General features: G+C 48.4%; 1 protein-coding gene across 1 annotated transcript in view; it reads right to left on the bottom strand.

The window, feature by feature from the left end:
• STARD10 (StAR related lipid transfer domain containing 10) overlaps positions 1-18,088 on the bottom strand; it is a 36,980-nt gene extending 18,892 nt beyond the window's left edge. The window contains exon 1 of the mRNA XM_072133781.1: positions 17,781-18,088. Within this exon, the coding sequence (XP_071989882.1) occupies positions 17,781-17,939 (159 nt within the window). The 5' untranslated portion in view covers positions 17,940-18,088. The remainder of the gene's footprint in view (positions 1-17,780) is intronic.
• Between the last annotated feature and the right edge of the window lie 5,263 nt (positions 18,089-23,351).

The following is a 23,351-nucleotide window of genomic DNA, read 5'->3' as shown; positions in this document are numbered from 1 at the left end:
TGTGGTCACTATACATATAATCACAGTATAGAGAGAGCCTATATACTATCAGCACTGCAGAGGTACGATAAAGACAGGATGTGGTCAATATAGATATATAATCACAGTATAGAGAGATCCTATATACGATCAGCACTACAGAGGTATGATAAGGCAGGATGTGGTCAATATAGATATATAATCACAGTATAGAGAGATCCTATATACTATCAGCACTGCAGAGATATGATAAGACAGAATGTGGTCACTATACATATAATCACAGTGTAGAGAGATCCCATATACGATCAGCACTACAGAGGTACAATAAGACAGGATGTGGTCACTACACACATAATCACAGTATAGAGAGAGCCTATATACTATCAGCACTGCAGAGATCAGATAAGACAGGATGTGATCAATATAGATATATAATCACAGTATAGAGAGATCCTATATACTATCAGCACTGCAGAGATCAGATAAGTCGGGATGTGGTCACTATACATATAATCACAGTATAGAGAGACCCTATATACTATCAGCACTGCAGAGGTACGATAAAGACAGGATGTGGTCAATATAGATATATAATCACAGTATAGAGAGATCCTATATACGATCAGCACTACAGAGGTACGATAAGACAGGATGTGGTCACTATACACATAATCACAGTATAGAGAGATCCTATATACTATCAGCACTGCAGAGATCAGATAATACAGGATGTGGTCACTATACATATAATCACAGTATAGTGAGATCCTATATACGATCAGCACTACAGAGATACGATAAGGCAGGATGTGGTCAATATAGATATATAATCACAGTGTAGAGAGATCCTATATACTATCAGCACTACAGAGGTACGATAAGGCAGGATGTGGTCACTATTCATATAATCACAGTATAGAGAGACCCTATATACTATCAGCACTGCAGAGGTACGATAAAGACAGGATGTGGTCAATATAGATATATAATCACAGTATAGAGAGATCCTATATACGATCAGCACTACAGAGGTACGATAAGACAGGATGTGGTCACTATACACATAATCACAGTATAGAGAGATCCTATATACTATCAGCACTGCAGAGGTACGATAAAGACAGGATGTGGTCAATATAGATATATAATCACAGTATAGAGAGATCCTATATACGATCAGCACTACAGAGGTACGATAAGACAGGATGTGGTCACTATACACATAATCACAGTATAGAGAGATCCTATATACTATCAGCACTGCAGAGATCAGATAATACAGGATGTGGTCACTATACATATAATCACAGTATAGAGAGATCCTATATACTATCAGCACTGCAGAGATAACATAAGACAGGATGTGGTCATTATCACATAGACTCTTGGGGACATTTACCACCTGCTGCAGCTCTGGGGCTCTAATCCTATATCACACTTGGCGGCTCAGGTGAACTATTTTACGGATTACAGCTATAATATAAATGCAGTTTATAGTTTTGTGCAAACTCTAGGTAAGATTAAACAGCTCCAGAAGACGGGATTATACAGATCAGTTTGACAGATTAGCACAATGATCAGTAATCCTCAGATTACACAGACTAAAGAAAGACCCGCAGATCCAGATCTATATTACACAGAGGAAGGTATACAGGGGCTGCGCCACTATCTATAGGTCACCTCTCTAAGTGCGCTCACCCTAGAACTACCCTAATAATGTATACATAGACAATGGTCAGGATAACTAAGGCCAGCTTGACTATTTGTCAGCCATTGATGCTCCACTAACGGATTTTGGGAACTATGGAAATACATTTTCCAGGATGAGATAAGGAAATACTGCCTCTTAGCACAGCCCTCTTACCATCAAGCATGACTTTCAGGAAGCCTAATGACATGATGTGGGATTAAAGCTAAACGTTTTTTTTAGCTCAACTAAAGTTTGCCGAGCCTAACTAAACTATGTGCCGGCATCAGCATTAAGTAGCCTACCGGGTGGTCTGCTTGCATGATTTCATCATGCGGGCAGTGGTAGGTTTCCTTTAAGGGATTGCACACCTGGTGCATTGTTAGACTCATTGTAATGTGGAAGCTTTGGTCTGGAGCAGGGATCACACTTCTGTCCCCACTCCAGCAATTAGAGTCCTGTACCAGGTCTTCCCAGAGACCAACACATGGAGAACAGCTTCCAGTGTGACCTAATGCACATTGTGGTCGCTGTAATACACATGAACACTCATTTTCTCTCCAATTCAATAGTGACTTTGTCACAATGTATATTCTAGAAGGAACAGAATCCCAACTGTAGACTACTACTCCTATCCTGTATATATGAGCACAGCACAGTACTACTACTCCTATCCTGTATATATGGGCACAGCTCAGTACTACTACTCCTATCCTGTATATATGGACACAGCACAGTACTACTACTCCTATCCTGTATATATGGACACCACACAGTACTACTACTCCTATCCTGTATATATGGGCACAGCACAGTACTACTACTCCTACCCTGTATATATGGGCACAGCACAGTACTACTACTCCTACCCTGTATATATGGGCACAGCACAGTACTACTACTCCTATCCTGTATATATGGACACAGCACAGTACTACTACTCCTATCCTGTATATATGGGCACAGCACAGTACTACTACTCCTATCCTGTATATATGTGCACAGCACAGGACTACTACTCCTATCCTCTATATATGGGCACAGCACAGTACTACTACTCCTATCCTGTATACATGGGCACTGCACAGTACTACTACTCCTATCCTGTATATATGGGCACAGCACATATATCTACTACTACTCCTATCCTGTATATAAGGACACAGCACAGTACTACTACTCCTATCCTGTATATATGGACACCACACAGTACTACTACTCCTATCCTGTATATATGGGCACAGCACAGTACTACTACTCCTATCCTGTATACATGGGCACTGCACAGTACTACTACTCCTATCCTGTATATATGGGCACAGCACATATATCTACTACTACTCCTATCCTGTATATAAGGACACAGCACAGTACTACTACTCCTATCCTGTATATATGGACACCACACAGTACTACTACTCCTATCCTGTATATATGGACACAGCACAGTACTACTACTCCTATCCTGTATATATGGACACAGCACAGTACTACTACTCCTATCCTGTATATATGGGCACAGCACAGTACTACTACTCCTATCCTGTATATATGGGCACAGCACAGTACTACTACTCCTATCCTGTATATATGGACACAGCACAGTACTACTACTCCTATCCTGTATATATGGGCACAGCACAGTACTACTACTCCTATCCTGTATATATGGACACAGCACAGTACTACTACTCCTATCCTGTATATATGGACACCACACAGTACTACTACTCCTATCCTGTATATATGGACACAGCACAGTACTACTCCTATCCTCCATCTATTCTGTTCTGGCTTGGTTTTAGCTGCCACTATGACTAATAATAAACCCCTTTTCGCGCCTGGTTGCTGTGACAGCGTCTCCTGTGATGTAGTCAGACACTGGACGCTGGAGGACATTTTTATTTCCCTGGAAATCCCATTTTGTGACGACAATCTCCCAGACACAGGCCTGGGATGTGACAGGGCTCCGCGTGATGAGGGGGCGACATCTTCATACACGGCTCCTGTATATCCAATGTATGTGCCCCCAATATACTATCTTCCCCCCAGAAACTCTGTAACATCCTAATATGGTCCCACCAGGGACTGACATTACAGCATCAGGGGCCCCAGTCCTGTATATGTGTTATTAAGGGAGGGAGGAACATTTATTCTAGAATATGAGCAGAGCAGTGGATCTGGGAATAAAGGGGATATCCATTAGTGCCGGGCTGTTACACAACCTCCAGAACCCCTTACATGTACATGATACCTACTGGGTCCTATCCATCACCTTCCCCCTCTAGCAGTTGTATATGTAGTCCTCAGTGAGGCCCTAATCTCTTTCCCCTCTAGTAGTTGTACATATAGTCTCCTTCTCACAAAAAGTTCCCAGTCAGTCTCCTTCCCCTTCTAGTATTTGTATATATAGTTGCCTATAAGTTCCCAGTCAGTCTCCTTCCCCTTCTAGTATTTGTATAAATAGTTGCCTGTAGGTTCCCAGGTAGTCTCCTTCTCCCTTTAGCAGTTGTATATATAGTCATGAGTAAGTTCGTAGTCAGTCTCCTTCCACCTCTAGCAGTTGTATATATAGTCACCAGTAAGTCCTGAGTCTGCTTCTCCCTCTAACAGTTGTATATACAGTTGCAGGAAGTCCATAATAAGTCTCCTTCCCCTTCTAGTAGTTGTACATACAGTTGCCAGCAAGTTCTTAGTCAGTCTCCTCCCACTTCTAGTTGTATATTTAGTTGCCAGTAAGTTTGTAGTCAGTCTCCTTCCCCCTCTAGCAGCTGTATATATAGTCACCAGTAAAGTCCCAAGTCTGATTCTCCCTCTAGCAGTTGTATCTATAGTCACAGTAATTTCCCAGACAATCTCTCCCTCTAGTAGTTGTATATATAGTTGGCGGTAAGTTCTTAAGTCAGTTTTCTTCCCCTTCTAAAAGCTGTAGACAGTGAAGTAAGTCCATAGTCAGTCTCCTTCCCCCTCTAGCAGTTGTATATGTAGTCTCAGTAAGTAGAAGCTAATGATTTCCCACTACAACGAGCAGTAACTACGGTCCGCAGCAAGTTCCCCCTCAGTGCCCCCCCCCCCCCCATGGCAGAAGTTTCTATAGTCCCCAGTAATTAACCAGTCAGTTTCCTTCCCCCTTTTGCAGCAGTAGCTGTAGTCCCTAGAAGGTCCTAGATAGTAACCCCTTCCATTCCTTTCAGCAGTAGCTGAATAGTGCCTTTAGGTTTCCCAGCATTGTCCTTGTCCCTCTGTCAGTCAGTCCTCTCCCCCTCCTGGCAGCAGTTATTACCATCCCTAGTAAATTGCACCGTTTATATTGTGCTGAATGTATCCTTCCACACTGATGAGGGATGTTCCTCCTGTACAAACTTTAATAATTTCAGTAAAAGCTAAAAGAGACAAAGCTGCCGGGTGACGCCCAGAAAACAGTCTCCATACTGCAGCGGGCACCAGGCACCATATTCCTGAGATATCCCTCCAGAACTTCAGCTAAAGTAGGCACAGATGTTGGGCCAAGGGCCCCTTTATGGTGTTTCCCCCTGGTTAGGCGGATGGCACCAGTACCTGGTGTTGGCACTGCCCCCTGGTTAGGCGGATGGCACCTGTGCCGAGTGTTGGCACTGCCCCCTGGTTAGGCGGATGGCCCCTGTGCCCAGTGTTGGCACTGCCCCCTGGTTAGGCGGATGGCACCTGTGCCCAGTGTTGGCACTGCCCCCTGGTTAGGCGGATGGCACCTGTGCCCAGTGTTGGCACTGCCCCCTGGTTAGGCGGATGGCACCTGTGCCGAGTGTTGGCACTGCCCCCTGGTTAGGCGGATGGCACCTGTGCCCAGTGTTGGCACTGCCCCCTGGTTAGGTGGATGGCACCGGTGCCCGGTGTTGGCACTGCCCCCTGGTTAGGTGGATGGCACTGGTGCCCGGTGTTGGCACTGCCCCCTGGTTAGGTGGATGGCACCGGTGCCCGGTGTTGGCACTGCCCCCTGGTTAGGTGGATGGCACCGGTGCCCGGTGTTGGCACTGCCCCCTGGTTAGGCGGATGGCACCGGTGCCCAGTGTTGGCACTGCCCCCTGGTTAGGTGGATGGCACCGGTGCCCAGTGTTGGCACTGCCCCCTGGTTAGGTGGATGGCACCGGTGCCCGGTGTTGGCACTGCCCCCTGGTTAGGTGGATGGCACTGGTGCCCGGTGTTGGCACTGCCCCCTGGTTAGGTGGATGGCACCGGTGCCCGGTGTTGGCACTGCCCCCTGGTTAGGTGGATGGCACCGGTGCCCGGTGTTGGCACTGCCCCCTGGTTAGGCGGATGGCACCGGTGCCCAGTGTTGGCACTGCCCCCTGGTTAGGTGGATGGCACCGGTGCCCGGTGTTGGCACTGCCCCCTGTCCCTGTGGATAGGTTGTTGCCGGGCAGGGATAGAGATGCTCTGTGTTGCTAGGCAACGGCTATGCTGAGGACAGGGAAGCACTTAACCCTACGTGTGCTGCGGAGGTGTTGGTGTGGATGCTGCAGATCCCCCCGCACTGCATCTATCACAGCGGAGACCCCCGGGGGGCCGGGTGCATTATCTAACTAGGACACAGATTGTTATCTCCCTGAGTCACATGGACCATGATGCGGGGGAGACTGCGAGAGCAGAGGAATCACTGCCAGGACCCCCGCAGAGGACCCCCGCAGCCTGGAGACCCCGCAATATGCAGCCCTCCTCACCACCTTAACTACTGGACACTGTGGGGGTCTCAGGTGCCGGACCCTCTTAGCTCTGGACTCTGTGGGGGTCTCAGGTACTGGACCCTCTTAGCTTTGGACACTGTGGGGATCTCAGGTGCCGGACCCTCCTAGCTCTGGACACTGTGGGGGTCTCAGGTGCCGGACCCTCCTAGCTCTAGACACTGTGGTGGTCTCAGGTACCGGACCCTCCTAGCTCTGGACACTGTGGGGGTCTCAGGTGCTGGATCCTCCTAGCTCTAGATACTGTGGGGGGTCTCAGGTACAGGACCCTCTTAGATCTGGGCACTATAGGGGTCTCAGGTGCCGGACCCTCCTAGCTCTGTACACTGTGGGGGTCTGAGGTACCGGACCCTCTCAGCTCTAGATACTGTGGGGGGTCTCAGGTACAGGACCCTCCTAGATCTGGGCACTGTAGGGGTCTCAGGTGCCGGACCCTCCTAGCTCTGGACACTGTGGTGGTCTCAGGTGCTGGACCCTCCTAGCTCTGTACACTGTGGGGGTCTCAGGTACCGGACCCTCTCAGCTCTGGACACTGTGGGGGTCTCAGGTGCCGGATCCTCTTAGCTCTGGACACTGTGGGGGTCTCAGGTACCGGACCTTCCTAGCTTTAAACACTCTGGGGGTCTCAGGTACCGGACCTTCCTAGCTCTGGACACTGTGGGGGTCTCAGGTACCGGACCCTCCTAGCTCTGGACACTGTGGGGGTCTCAGGTACAAGACCCTCCGAGCTCTGGGCACTGTGGGGGTCTCAGAACCCCCCACAATTGCGCCATTATTACACGTTGTGTCCTTGATGTCCGTGTGGAGTCGGGTTGACCCCTGTGATTTGCGCCTCCTTCTTCAGCCTTGAGTAAACACTGACGAGTCCTTGAGAATTAACCCCTTCTCTGCTGACATCAGAGCAGACAAGTTATTATAAGTTATTATAAAGCACCACGGCTTAGGCCACACCTCCAGGCCCACATCCACGTACAGCAAGGGGTTAACTCTGCACTTAATCCCTGCAGGATGGAGTCTGGAATATTCCCGACACAGAGGATGTCAGATACATTACAGATGGAGGATATCCAGCTCCACCACACTGCGCGCCCAAAACTACAGCCGCACTGCACACCCCACAACCGCACTACGCACCACAAACTGCACCTCCGCCACACAGCGTGCCCAAAACTACAACTGCACTGCACACCCCCATACTACACCTCCACCACACTGCACGCCCCAAACTGCACCTCCACCACACAGAGTGCCTAAAACTACAGCCGCACTGCACACCCCATACTACACCTCCACCACACTGCACGCTCCAAACTGCACCTCCACCACACAGAGTGCCCAAAACTACAGCCGCACTGCACACCCCATACTACACCTCCACCACACTGCGTGCCCAAAACTACAGCTGCACTGCACACCCCCATACTACACCTCTGCCACACTGCACGCCCCAAAACTACAGCCGCACTGCACACCCCATACTACACCTCCACCATACTGCACGCCCCAAACTACAGCCGCACTGCACGCCCCACACCTCCGCCGCACTGCATGCCCACACTACACCGCCACCTCAAACTACAGCCCCACTGCACTGCACACCCCATACTAAACCTCCGCCACACTGCACAACCCACTGCACACCCCATACTACAACTCCCCCTACACTGCGCGCCCCAAAACGACAGCCGCACTGCACACCCCATACTACACCTCCAGCACACTGCGCGCCCCAAACTACAGCCGCACTGCACACACCGCAACAGCACTGTGCACCTCATACTACACCTCCGCCACACTGCGTGCCCCATACTACAACTCTGCCACACTGCACACCCCACACCGCAACTGCACACCCCATACTACAGCCGTTCTGAAAGCCCCGCACTGCAACCACACGCCTCAACTGCACTACACACCTCGTAATACACCTCTACCGCACTGCACGCCACAACAGCATTGCACACAACAAACTACACATCTACCGCACTGCACGTCCCACGCCACAACTTCACTGCACATCTCACTACACCACACTGCACTGCAAGCCCCACATCACAACCACACAACACCCCTTGCCTCAGCTCCACTGCATACCCCACACTACATCCCTCCTGCAGCCGCACAGCACGCTCCAGGCAGCAACCACACACCCCTCACTACGCCACAGCCGCACTGCTCTCCTCAACTGCACTGCAAGCCCAACATCGCAACCACACTGCACCTCTTACCGCAGCTGCACACCGCAAACATACTGCACACCACACAGTTCACCTACACCGCACTGCATATCCCACACCACACCCCACTGCACACCCCCCACCTTCGCCACACTGCACACCTTAACTGCACGCCCCAGACCACAACCGCACTGCACACCCCACACTAGACCTCCGCCGCACTGCACACCCCACACTAGACCTCCGCCGCACTGCACACCCCACACTAGACCTCCGCCGCACTGCACACCCCACACTAGACCTCCGCCGCACTGCACACCCCACACTGTACCGCCGCACTGCACACCCCACACTGTACCTCCGCCGCACTGCACACCCCACACTGTACCTCCGCCGCACTGCACACCCCACACTGTACCTCCGCCGCACTGCACACCCCACACTGTACCTCCGCCGCACTGCACACCCCACACTGTACCCCCCACACTGTACCTCCGCCTCACTGCACACCCCACATTGTACCTCCGCCTCACTGCACACCCCACACTGTACCTCCGCCTCACTGCACACCACACACTATACCTCCGCCTCACTGCACACCCCACACTGTACCTCCGCCTCACTGCACACCACACACTATACCTCCGCCTCACTGCACACCCCACACTGTACCTCCGCCTCACTGCACACCACACACTTTACCTCCGCCTCACTGCACACCCCACACTGTACCTCCGCCTCACTGCACACCCCACACTGTACCTCCGCCTCACTGCACACCACACACTATACCTCCGCCTCACTGCACACCCCACACTATACCTCCGCCTCACTGCACACCCCACACTGTACCTCCGCCTCACTGCACACCACACACTATACCTCCGCCTCACTGCACACCCCACACTGTACCTCCGCCTCACTGCACACCACACACTATACCTCCGCCTCACTGCACACCCCACACTGTACCTCCGCCTCACTGCACACCCCACACTGTACCTCCGCCTCACTGCACACCCCACACTGTACCTCCGCCTCACTGCACACCACACACTGTACCTCCGCCTCACTGCACACCACACACTATACCTCCGCCTCACTGCACACCACACACTATACCTCCGCCTCACTGCACACCCCACACTGTACCTCCGCCTCACTGCACACCCCACACTGTACCTCCGCCTCACTGCACACCACACACTATACCTCCGCCTCACTGCACACCACACACTATACCTCCGCCTCACTGCACACCACACACTATACCTCCGCCTCACTGCACACCCCACACTGTACCTCCGCCTCACTGCACACCACACACTATACCTCCGCCTCACTGCACACCCCACACTACACCTCCGCCTCACTGCACACCACAAACACACTGCATGCCCCACACTACACCCCACGCCATAACAGCACTAGACAGACCTCGCCTGCGCTGTACCCCACACTCCTCTGCTCTATAATCATCTATAATGTATGTAGCACTTTATATAGAGAGCAGCTCCTGCATAATACATGAGGCGCTGACAACACCGGAATATACAGTCACCGCACAGCCGGGTCCTGGGGGGTCTGTATACAATGTTATGGGGGGCCGTATATCTGATATCCACAGCTGTAATAGGGGCCATGTTACACCCAGATACTGCAGTATGGATAATGCTCTGCACTGCAGACTATCTCCCCTAAAGGGTAAGTGGGACAAGTAACAAGATGGGTGCGGAGACCTGGAATTATCCGCTCTTCTAGATTATAACATGGGGGAGGGAAGGTCGCTGTATCTAAGCCATATGTGTCTGCTGAGCTGTGTATCTAATCCTATCCTGTGTGATACAGTCTGCTTAGCTGTGTATCTAATCCTATCCTGTGTGATACTGACTGCTGAGCTGTGTATCTAATCCTCTCCTGTGTGATACTGTCTGCTGAGCTGTGTATCTAATCCTCTCCTGTGTGATACTGTCTGCTGAGTGGTGTATCTAATCCCATGCTGTGTGATACTGTCTGCTGAGCTGTGTATCTAATCCTATCCTGTGTGATACTGTGTGCTGAGCTGTGTATCTAATCCTATCCTGTGTGATACTGACTGCTGAGCTGTGTATCTAATCCTCTCCTGTGTGATACTGTCTGCAGAGTGGTGTATCTAATCCTATCCTGTGTGATACTGTCTGCTGAGCTGTGTATCTAACCCCATCCTGTGTGATACTGTCTGCTGAGCGGTGTATCTAATCCTCTCCTGTGTGATACTGTCTGCTGCGCTGTGTATCTAACCCCATCCTGTGTGATACTGTCTGCTGAGCTGTGTATCTAACCCCATCCTGTGTGATACTGTCTGCTGAGCGGTGTATCTAATCCCATCCTGTGTGATACTGTCTGCTGAGCGGTGTATCTAATCCCATCCTGTGTGATACTGTCTGCTGAGCGGTGTATCTAATCCCATCCTGTGTGATACAGTCTGCTGAGCTGTGTATCTAATCCTATCCTGTGTGATACAGTCTGCTGAGCTGTGTATCTAATCCTCTCCTGTGTGATACTGTCTGCTGAGCTGTGTATCTAATCCTCTCCTGTGTGATACTTTCTGCTGAGCTGTGTATCTAATCCTATCCTGTGTGATACTGACTGCTGAGCTGTGTATCTAATCCTCTCCTGTGTGATACTGTCTGCTGAGCTGTGTATCTAATCCTATCCTGTGTGATACAGTCTGCTGAGCTGTGTATCTAATCCTATCCTGTGTGATGCAGTCTGCTGAGCGTGTGTATCTAATCCTATCCTGTGTGATACTGTCTGCTGAGCTGTGTATCTAATCCTATCCTGTGTGATACTGACTGCTGAGCTGTGTATCTAATCCTATCATGTGTGATACTGACTGCTGAGCTGTGTATCTAATCCTCTCCTGTGTGATACTGTCTGCTGAGCTGTGTATCTAATCCTATCCTGTGTGATACTGTCTGCTGAGCTGTGTATCTAATCCTATCCTGTGTGATACTGTCTGCTGAGCTGTGTATCTAATCCTATCATGTGTGATACTGACTGCTGAGCTGTGTATCTAATCCTCTCCTGTGTGATACTGCCTGCTGAGCTGTGTATCTAATCCTATCCTGTGTGATACAGTCTGTTGAGCTGTGTATCTAATCCTATCCTGTGTGATGCAGTCTGCTGAGCTGTGTATCTAATCCTATCCTGTGTGATACTGTTTGCTGAGCTGTGTATCTAATCCTATCCTGTGTGATACAGTCTGCTGAGCTGTGTATCTAATCCTATCCTGTGTGATGCAGTCTGCTGAGCTGTGTATCTAATCCTATCCTGTGTGATACTGCCTGCTGAGCGTGTGTATCTAATCCTATCCTGTGTGATACTGACTGCTGAGCTGTGTATCTAATCCTATCCTGTGTGATACTACCTGCTAAGCTATGTATCTAATCCTCTCCTGTGTATCTAATCCTCCCATGAGCTGAGTCACAGTAGTGCATGCTGGGTCTTGTAGTCCCCCCGGTCCTGAGTCATGCAGCGTCATCCTGCGTTGTGGCGCCGCTGGTCTCCGGGACCAGATGATTATTTTCCGCACATTTCCCACACAGGTTACTCCGCATCCAGAAATACTCCACAATCTGTTCTAACTTTATCCGGCAGCAGCTGTTCCCTGCGAGGCTGCGGGTCTGAGTATTATCCTCTGACTGCCGTCACCCGGGACAATGCAACCATAGAAACCACCAGGAGAGCGGCCAGAAGCTTAAAGGGGAACTCCTCTCATAATGAACCACTTCACTCCTTCAGCGGGAGAGCGCCCCCTACAGACTGCATTACAGGACTAAGGTAATCTAGTCCAACTCCTGCTTTACCCAAGCTGCTCATCCTCAGTATGTTACAGCCCATTCTCCTCCATGCTTTACACTGCAGGTCAGCACCATAGCCGGGGTAGCGCTGTCTCCTCTATAGGGCTGCACAAATTAAGAATCCGATTCCCTAGGCCAGGATTCCCTAAGTGGCGGCTGTCCACCCTCCTGTGCCAGTCTCGTGTGGCAGCACCCTAAGAGGCGCTGGTCCACCCTTCTGCACCAGTCTCGTGTGGCAGCACCATAAGATGCGGCGGTCCATCCTCCTGCGCCATTCTCGTGTGGCAGCACCCTAAGAGGCGCTGGTCCACCCTCCTGCACCAGTCTCGTGTGGCAGCACCATAAGAGGCGCCCTCCACTCTCCTGCACCAGTCTCGTTTGGCAGCACCCTAAGAGGCGCCCTCCACCCTCCTGCGCCATTCTCGTGTGGCAGCACCCTAAGAGGCGCCCTCCATCCTCCTGCACCAGTCTCGTGTGGCAGCACCCTAAGAGGCGCCCTCCACCCTCCTGCACCAGTCTCGTGTGGCAGCATCCTAAGAGGCGCCCTCCACCCTCCTGCACCATTCTCGTGTGGCAGCACCCTAAGAGGCACCCTCCTGCGCCAGTCTCGTGTGACAGCACTCTAAGAGGCACCCTCCTGCGCCAGTCTCGTGTGGCAGCACCATAAGAGGCACCCTCCTGCGCCAGTCTCGTGTGACAGCACTCTAAGAGGCACCCTCCTGCGCCAGTCTCGTGTGGCAGCACCATAAGACGCGCCTGTCCACCCTCCTGCACCAGTCTCGTGTGGCAGCACCATAAGACGCGCCTGTCCACCCTCCTGCGCCAGTCTCGTGTGGCAGCACCATAAGACGCGCCTGTCCACCCTCCTGCGCCAGTCTCGTGTGGCAGCACCCTAAGAGGCACCCGTCCACCCTCCTGGGCCAGTCTCGTGTGGCAGCACCCTGAGAGGCGCCCCCCACCCTCCTGCGCCATTCTCGTGTGGCAGCACCATAAGACGCGCCTGTCCACCCTCCTGCACCAGTCTCGTGTGGCAGCACCCTAAGAGGCACCCTCCTCCCTCCTGCACCAGTCTCGTGTGGCAGCACCCTAAGAGGCACCCTCCTCCCTCCTGCACCAGTCTCGTGTGGCAGCACCCTAAGAGGCACCCTCCTCCCTCCTGCACCAGTCTCGTGTGGCAGCACCCTAAGAGGCACCTGTCCACCCTTGTGTGGCAGCACCCCGGAGCCTCGGGCGGCAGACACATTATTGGAAAGTTTCTGTGGTTAGAACATTTCCTTGTAAGAAGTGACAGAACCGGTTTGTCTCCTGTTCTCCGGCTCGGTCGCGGCTCACGGATCAGAGCTCTGCGCCAACTTTCTCCAAATACGGAAAGTGGTGACTAAGAGGGAAGTCACTGGAAACCTGCACAGGTGAGCCGGGCTTAACCCCTTCCTCTACCATCTTACAACTGGTCACGGGGAGCCGCTAGGAAATCAGATTCTGGCGGTCGCCCCCACATGACTGCGAGCTGAACTCATCACCCCAGACCTCGGAGTGACCCCGAGCTGTACAGCTGCCTACAGACACTGTGCACTCACTGCTGCCTCTACATGCAGAAGGGGCGCTGCAGCAGCTATAACCCGGTATGGCCCATGTCCTTCATACTAAGAGGTGAGCAGGAGGCGCTGCCAGGCCTCACACGTCACTTCCACATCATGTATAATAGAGGAGGATGATGGGGGGAGTCATACACTGCCTCTGGGGGTGTACAGTGCACGACACACAGACATCACTCACCATACAGAGTGCCAGGGCATGAGCAAGCGGGTATAATAGTGGTGATAGCACAGCGGGTGCCACACGTCACAGATACACAAGACCTCACATACAATCTACACACATATACTGGTACATACACATCATACTAATACACACATATACTGGTACATACACATCATACTAATACACACATATACTGGTACATTATACTGATACACACATATACTGGTACATTATACCGATACACACATATACTGGTACATACGCATTATACTGATACACACATATACTGGTACATCATACTGATACACACATATACTGGTACATACACATTATACTGATACACACATATACTGGTACATCATACTGATACACACATATACTGGTACATACGCATTATACTGATACACACATATACTGGTACATCATACTGATACACACATATACTGGTACATAATACCGATACACACATATACTGGTACATTATACCGATACACACATATACTGGTACATACGCATTATACTGATACACACATATACTGGTACATCATACTGATACACACATATACTGGTACATACACATTATACTGATACACACATATACTGGTACATCATACTGATACACACATATACTGGTACATACACATCATACTAATACACACATATACTGGTACATTATACTGATACACACATATACTGGTACATTATACCGATACACACATATACTGGTACATACGCATTATACTGATACACACATATACTGGTACATCATACTGATACACACATATACTGGTACATACGCATTATACTGATACACACATATACTGGTACATCATACTGATACACACATATACTGGTACATACGCATTATACTGATACACACATATACTGGTACATCATACTGATACACACATATACTGGTACATTATACCGATACACACATATACTGGTACATTATACCGATACACACATATACTGGTACATTATACCGATACACACATATACTGGTACATACGCATTATACTGATACACACATATACTGGTACATCATACTGATACACACATATACTGGTACATACGCATTATACTGATACACACATATACTGGTACATCATACTGATACACACATATACTGGTACATACGCATTATACTGATACACACATATACTGGTACATCATACTGATACACACATATACTGGTACATTATACCGATACACACATATACTGGTACATTATACCGATACACACATATACTGGTACATTATACCGATACACACATATACTGGTACATACGCATTATACTGATACACACATATACTGGTACATCATACTGATACACACATATACTGGTACATACGCATTATACTGATACACACATATACTGGTACATTATACCGATACACACATATACTGGTACATTATACCGATACACACATATACTGGTACATTATACCGATACACACATATACTGGTACATACGCATTATACTGATACACACATATACTGGTACATCATACTGATACACACATATACTGGTACATACGCATTATACTGATACACACATATACTGGTACATCATACTGATACACACATATACTGGTACATACGCATTATACTGATACACACATATACTGGTACATCATACTGATACACACATATACTGGTACATTATACTGATACACACATATACTGGTACATACGCATTATACTGATACACACATATACTGGTACATCATACTGATACACACATATACTGGTACATTATACCGATACACACATATACTGGTACATTATACCGATACACACATATACTGGTACATTATACTGATACACACATATACTGGTACATTATACTGATACACACATATACTGGTACATCATACTGATACACACATATACTGGTACATCATACTGATACACACATATACTGGTACATACGCATTATACTGATACACACATATACTGGTACATTATACCGATACACACATATACTGGTACATACACATTATACTGATACACACATATACTGGTACATCATACTGATACACACATATACTGGTACATACGCATTATACTGATACACACATATACTGGTACATCATACTGATACACACATATACTGGTACATCATACTGATACACACATATACTGGTACATACGCATTATACTGATACACACATATACTGGTACATCATACTGATACACACATATACTGGTACATTATACTGATACACACATATACTGGTACATTATACCGATACACATACATACACATCATACTCATACATACGCGTTATACTGATACCGATAGACACACACACACACGTATATATATATACACTCACACATCATACTGATCCATACACATATAAAACTGATGCATTCACATTTCACTCATACATACATACACACAATACACATACACACAGCATACACCTCACACATGTATACAAATATATACACACGTTTCACTCATACTGATACACACATACACAATGGACTAATGCACACACATACCATACTGATACACACATACACAATGGACTAATGCACACACATACCATACTGATACACACATACACAATGGACTAATGCACACACATACCATACTGATACACACATACACAATGGACTAATGCACACACATACCATACTGATACACACATACACAATGGACTAATGCACACACATACCATACTGATACACACATACACAATGGACTAATGCACACACATACCATACTGATACACACATACACAATGGACTAATGCACACACACATACCATACTGATACACACATACACAATGGACTAATGCACACACACATACCATACTGATACACACTTACACAATGGACTCATACACACACACATACCATACTGATTCAAATGCACTAACATTCATGCCATACACACACATGTAACATGTTATACTTGAACATTCACAAGTGTGCTCATCTAGTTTTACATCACATACAATTACTACACACACCATACTGACACAATACTATATATACATAGATCTCATACATACACACATACATTTACATGCAGATACATACATTACACACAAACTGTCCCATTGATTATACATATCCACACGCACATACATATACACAATGAAGTGATTTACCCCTACATACATACACATACATATGATTACATGTCACAGTGATGGATACATACACACATATAGTCGCGTCATACTGATACTTCCGCACAGTCACATACGTATCCTTGTCCCAGGATGACAGACACACCTACTGTATATACACCTGTTCTCCCAGTATCCTACCTACCTCCCACACCCAAGGCCTATATACTACTGCTCTACTCTATCCTCAGCACTGACCGGGGGTCCTCCAAGAACAGCCCCAAAGAAAGCAACAGGAGGCGACTACTCCCTGCCCTGGTGGAACCCCCCTGCAGATACATTGTAGCAGAACCTCTCCTGTGCAGACGCTTAGTAACAGCAGGTGTCCTACAGAACACATCTATGGATATATAGTAGTGGTGGGAATCAGAACCAATCAGATACATTGTAACAACAAGTGATACAATGTAAGGACTGAAGCCCCTATAGATACGTGGTAGTGATGGGGATGGGTGCCCTCACCTTGATCTTGTGCAGCGCCCTCTCCTCCTCCAGGATCTGCACCCACACGGTGATCCCAGACTTGTTGTAGGTCAGGGTCCATCCATCCTCCGAGACGCACTCCGACCTGAAGTTCTGGAAGTCCTGGTCATCAGGGATCTGGACGCTGTCCCTGGGCATGGTGCTGGGTGCTACTCACAGGCAGGTGCTGGCAGGTCCGGAGCTCTGATCCATATGGATCCCCTGGAGAGGGCGAGTGATGCTGAGATCCAGAGGCAGCGCTGCCTGCCAGACACCAATATATGGCTGCACTGCTATGTACACACTGAGCCCCCTCCCACACTGTGCACACACCCTCTGACGCCCTCTGGGTCCTACTGCCGCCTGCTCTCCTCCTGACACCTGAACCGCAGAGCTGACGCTTCATATGGAGGACATGATGTGTTATGTCTTATACAGTATCCGGGTCTGGAATTAATAAAACCGATGACATCTGGTACACAGATCTGTCTGGTATCAGGGAAAGCTGGGTGCTACCTACTGTCTGGTATCAGGGAAAGCTGGGTGCTACCTGCTGTCTGGTATCAGGGAAAGCTGGGTGCTACCTGCTGTCTGGTATCAGGGAAAGCTGGGTGCTACCTACTGTCTGGTATCAGGGAAAGCTGGGTGCTACCTACTGTCTGGTATCAGGGAAAGCTGGGTGATACCTGCTGTCTGGTATCAGGGAAAGCTGGGTGCTACCTACTGTCTGGTATCAGGGAAAGCTGGCTGCTACCTACTGTCCGGTATCAGGGAAAGCTGGATGCTACCTGCTGTCTGGTATCAGGGAAAGCTGGGTGCTACCTACTGTCTGGTATCAGGGAAAGCTGGGTGCTACCTACTGTCTGGTATCAGGGAAAGCTGGGTGCTACCTGCTGTCTGGTATCAGGGAAAGCTGGATGCTACCTACTGTCTGGTATCAGGGAAAGCTGGGTGCTACCTGCTGTCTGGTATCAGGGAAAGCTGGGTGCTACCTACAGTGATGATCTCTTCTTGTGTCAGTCTTCACTGCGACACTCGCATTCTATTCATGATTCATAATGAGGCTACAGCTGTAGCTGGGAACTATGGAGGGGTAACATACAGGATCTGGGGTTGCAGAGGTGTTACCCTCTGACCCCCACCCAACCCCTGGGCCTCTGTGTAGGGTAACTGGTCACCCCACCCCCACAGCCGATCCCCCAAGCTATAATATAGGACCCCTCTGATGCAGTATACATTGATAAAGGACAGCAATGACTACATGCTGGGTGACCAAGTGAGCAAGTGCCCCATCACTAGAAATCCTGGGGGTAAGAGTTCAGGCGCGGTGTGCCCGTGCGCTAAGGATAAAACAACGGGGAAAGTATCTGCTCCACAGAAATAAAGAGCAAAGTGTTCAACTCCTGCTGACTAGGTGGGTAAGAGCTCAATTCCCAAGTGACCAAATACGTATCCATGTCCTAGCGATGTAGAAGGTAGAATCCGTGGTGACTAAATAGGCAAAAGCACTGATCATTGATGACCAACTGAGCAAGTATCCAGTACTACAGTAGATATTTTTCGCCAAGGTGACCAAGTAAGCAAAGCTCCTGGATCACAGTGTATCCATGTCTGAACAAAAACTGGAAAAATATTCTACTTCATAAAGACTAAGGAGCAAGTATTCAGGTTCTGGTGACTCAGTAAGTAAGAGTTCTCTTCTTAGGTGTCAATTTCCCAGCACCAACGTTGGCAAAGTTCTCCAACCCTGACTAAATGGGCAAAATTACCTGTCTCTGCTGACCAACTAAGCATCTTAATGACCAGATGTTTAACCAATGGTGACCAAGTAAGCAAAAGTGCCCAAGTCTGTGGAGAATACATGTAGCGAGACAAGATGTATCTGTTCCGTTACTGAGGACTTAGTAGGTAAGAGCTCCTGTCTCTGATAACAAAGGATAGGAAGTGGACAATATTGATGACTAAATGGACAAGTGTGCTGACCTCTGATGATCACATGAACAAGCAGCCAGCCATATGATTGATCGCTAGTGACCAAGTGAGTAAGATCTCTTTGTCTTTGGTGGCTAAGTGGGTATTTAACAATTTCCCAGTTATCAAATTGGAAAAAAATTCCTTGGTCACTAAATAAGTAAAAATCACCCCTTTCTGATGTACAATATTTGATCCCTGGTGACCAAGTGGGCAAGAGTTCTTAGGTACAATCAAATTGTCCAAACCTCAGGGACTAAATGGGCAAGAGTTCTAGTCTCTGGTGTCCTGTTTGGACTACTGCAGTAATTGTGGATTTTGCTGACCAAATAGCCAAGTATCCAATCTCTGGTGGCTCAGTGGTCAAATGCTTCATCCTATGAACTAAATACATGAGTGTTTGGACCTTGATTTCAGGCTAAGCTTTTACCTGTTGGCACCTGATGCCCAGTGGGGGGGCGACCAGTAGAAGGGGAAGGGATAACTCACCGCGCAGGTACATATAGAGGGGTACCATACACCCACCAATCACATCGCATCGCCCAATCAATTACTGTGATGCGGGGGGGGGGGGGCACCCACATTCCACCCAGCATGCACCTGAAGGATATAATGTATATATATTACTCAGTGTTACCCTGTCCCCTCCGGTGTCAGTCTCCACTGCAGAAGAGCGATGAGCCCTTATCCGCGGCATCAGCAGGGGCGGGGTCCATGGAATGTCCCTTTAAGGGACTTTTCTGCATTTTCCTGTTCTGTTCTCAGCCAAAACGAGTAAAACCTGCGCAGCCACCAGGATCAGGTGTCACCACAGGCCACGGAGGGAGCCGGACGCTGGAGGCCACGTCAGTCCTGTGCCGCTCCTAACCCCTTGTGTGCTGGGATATTCTGCAGGGTTATAATCCACACAACAGAAAACAAGGCATTGTCATGTAGTAGCAGCTGGACTGTGATATATGGATTGTACAGGGACGTGTCCTCACACTGCTGTGTTCTGTGCTCTCTGCAGCTAGGGTTTTGTATTGAAAATTGGAGGGACATGTAATCATGCCTTTCTGTATGTTGTTAGTAGAAGCAGGACTGTGAATCATAGCTTCTCCAAGGGCACTGGGTGGTGTGTCCTCACACTGCTGTGCTCTGTGCACTGAAACAATCTGCAGCCCCTTCTTCTTCTGCTGCATATAAAAGCTGTGGTAGGATACCGGCTTAATACTACAGCAGTATCTGGGGGGTAGAATGGTCCAGAGCACAGAACCAAGAGCACAGCAGTGTGAGGACACAACCTCAGTACAATCCTGGAATGTACATCCATATTTCACAGTCCGGGTCTCGTGCTCTTCCCCCATGCTTTACACTGCAGCTCTGCAGGGGGTCAGTGTATGGACAGAAGACTATAACATGACCTTACATGGGACTGCAGGTCAGGCGGCTCAGCCAGGAGAGGGATGAGAGCCCCGCGGCCTCCTATAAGTGCCCCCCCCCCCCCCCCCCCTATAGATGCCTCCTACTCCATTACCTCCACAGTCTGCAGCGAGGCTCTTCCAGGTCACTTGTCCTGAATGGATCAGGATGGAGCAGATTCCAGAGGAGAATCCGGTGACAGCTCCGCACAAGGGAATATAAGACTATTATACGTGCAGAACGAGGGACACAGCTCTGGGTGTGACTAGAGCATAATACATGAATTTAGGTGCAGCTCTGGATGTAACAGGAGTATAAGACATCATGTAACAGCAGAATGTGGATGCAGCTCTGGATGTAACAGGAGTATAAGACATCATGTAACAGCAGAATGTGGATGCAGCTCTGGATGTAACAGGAGCATAAGACATCATGTAACAGCAGAATGTGGATGCAGCTCTGGATGTAACAGGAGTATAAGACATCATGTAACAGCAGAATGGGGATGCAGCTCTGGATGTAACAGGAGTATAAGACATCATGTAACAGCAGAATGTGGATGCAGCTCTGGATGTAACAGGAGTATAAGACATCATGTAACAGCAGAATGTGGATGCAGCTCTGGATGTAACAGGAGTATAAGACATCATGTAACAGCAGAATGTGGATGCAGCTCTGGATGTAACAGGGGTATAAGACATCATGTAACAGCAGAATAAAGATGCAGCTCTGGAGGTAACAGGAGCATAAGACATCATGTAACAGCAGAATGTGGATGCAGCTCTGGATGTAACAGGGGTATAAGACATCATGTAACAGCAGAATGTGGATGCAGCTCTGGATGTAACTGGTGTATAAGACATCATGTAACAGCAGAATGTGGATGCAGCTCTGGATGTAACTGGTGTATAAGACATCATGTAACAGCAGAATGTGGATGCAGCTCTGGATGTAACAGGAGTATAAGACATCATGTAACAGCAGAATGTGGATGCAGCTCTGGATGTAACTGGTGTATAAGACATCATGTAACAGCAGAATGTGGATGCAGCTCTGGATGTAACTGGTGTATAAGACATCATGTAACAGCAGAATGTGGATGCAGCTCTGGATGTAACAGGAGCATAAGACATCATGTAACAGCAGAATGTGGATGCAGCTCTGGATGTAACTGGTGTATAAGACATCATGTAACAGCAGAATGTGGATGCAGCTCTGGATGTAACTGGTGTATAAGACATCATGTAACAGCAGAATGTGGATGCAGCTCTGGATGTAACTGGTGTATAAGACATCATATAACAGCAGAATGTGGATGCAGCTCTGGATGTAACAGGAGCATAAGACATCATGTAACAGCAGAATGTGGATGCAGCTCTGGATGTAACAGGAGTATAAGACATCATGTAACAGCAGAATGTGGATGCAGCTCTGGATGTAACTGGTGTATAAGACATCATGTAACAGCAGAATGTGGATGCAGCTCTGGATGTAACAGGAGTATAAGACATCATGTAACAGCAGAATGTGGATGCAGCTCTGGATGTAACTGGTGTATAAGACATCATGTAACAGCAGAATGTGGATGCAGCTCTGGATGTAACAGGAGTATAAGACATCATGTAACAGCAGAATGTGGATGCAGCTCTGGATGTAACAGGTGTATAAGACATCATGTAACAGCAGAATGTGGATGCAGCTCTGGATGTAACTGGTGTATAAGACATCATGTAACAGCAGAATGTGGATGCAGCTCTGGATGTAACTGGTGTATAAGACATCATGTAACAGCAGAATGTGGATGCAGCTCTGGATGTAACTGGTGTATAAGACATCATGTAACAGCAGAATGTGGATGCAGCTCTGGATGTAACAGGAGTATAAGACATCATGTAACAGCAGAATGTGGATGCAGCTCTGGATGTAACAGGAGTATAAGACATCATGTAACAGCAGAATGTGGATGCAGCTCTGGATGTAACTGGTGTATAAGACATCATGTAACAGCAGAATGTGGATGCAGCTCTGGATGTAACTGGAGTAGAAGAGGTGATGTAACAACAGAATGTAGCTGCAGCCCTGGATGTGATAGGAGTAGGATTCTTGATGTAATACATGATAGGAGGATCCATTACAGATCTCACACAGGGGCCCCATTATCTCTATATTACAGGTCACCTGACCCATTATTAGGGTTAG

The sequence above is a fragment of the Engystomops pustulosus genome, chromosome 2, assembly GCF_040894005.1.
Source record: "Engystomops pustulosus chromosome 2, aEngPut4.maternal, whole genome shotgun sequence".
Lineage (NCBI taxonomy): Eukaryota > Metazoa > Chordata > Amphibia > Anura > Leptodactylidae > Engystomops > Engystomops pustulosus.
Note: the sequence above shows the minus strand (reverse complement) of the source record. Positions and strands in the feature narration are given on the sequence as shown.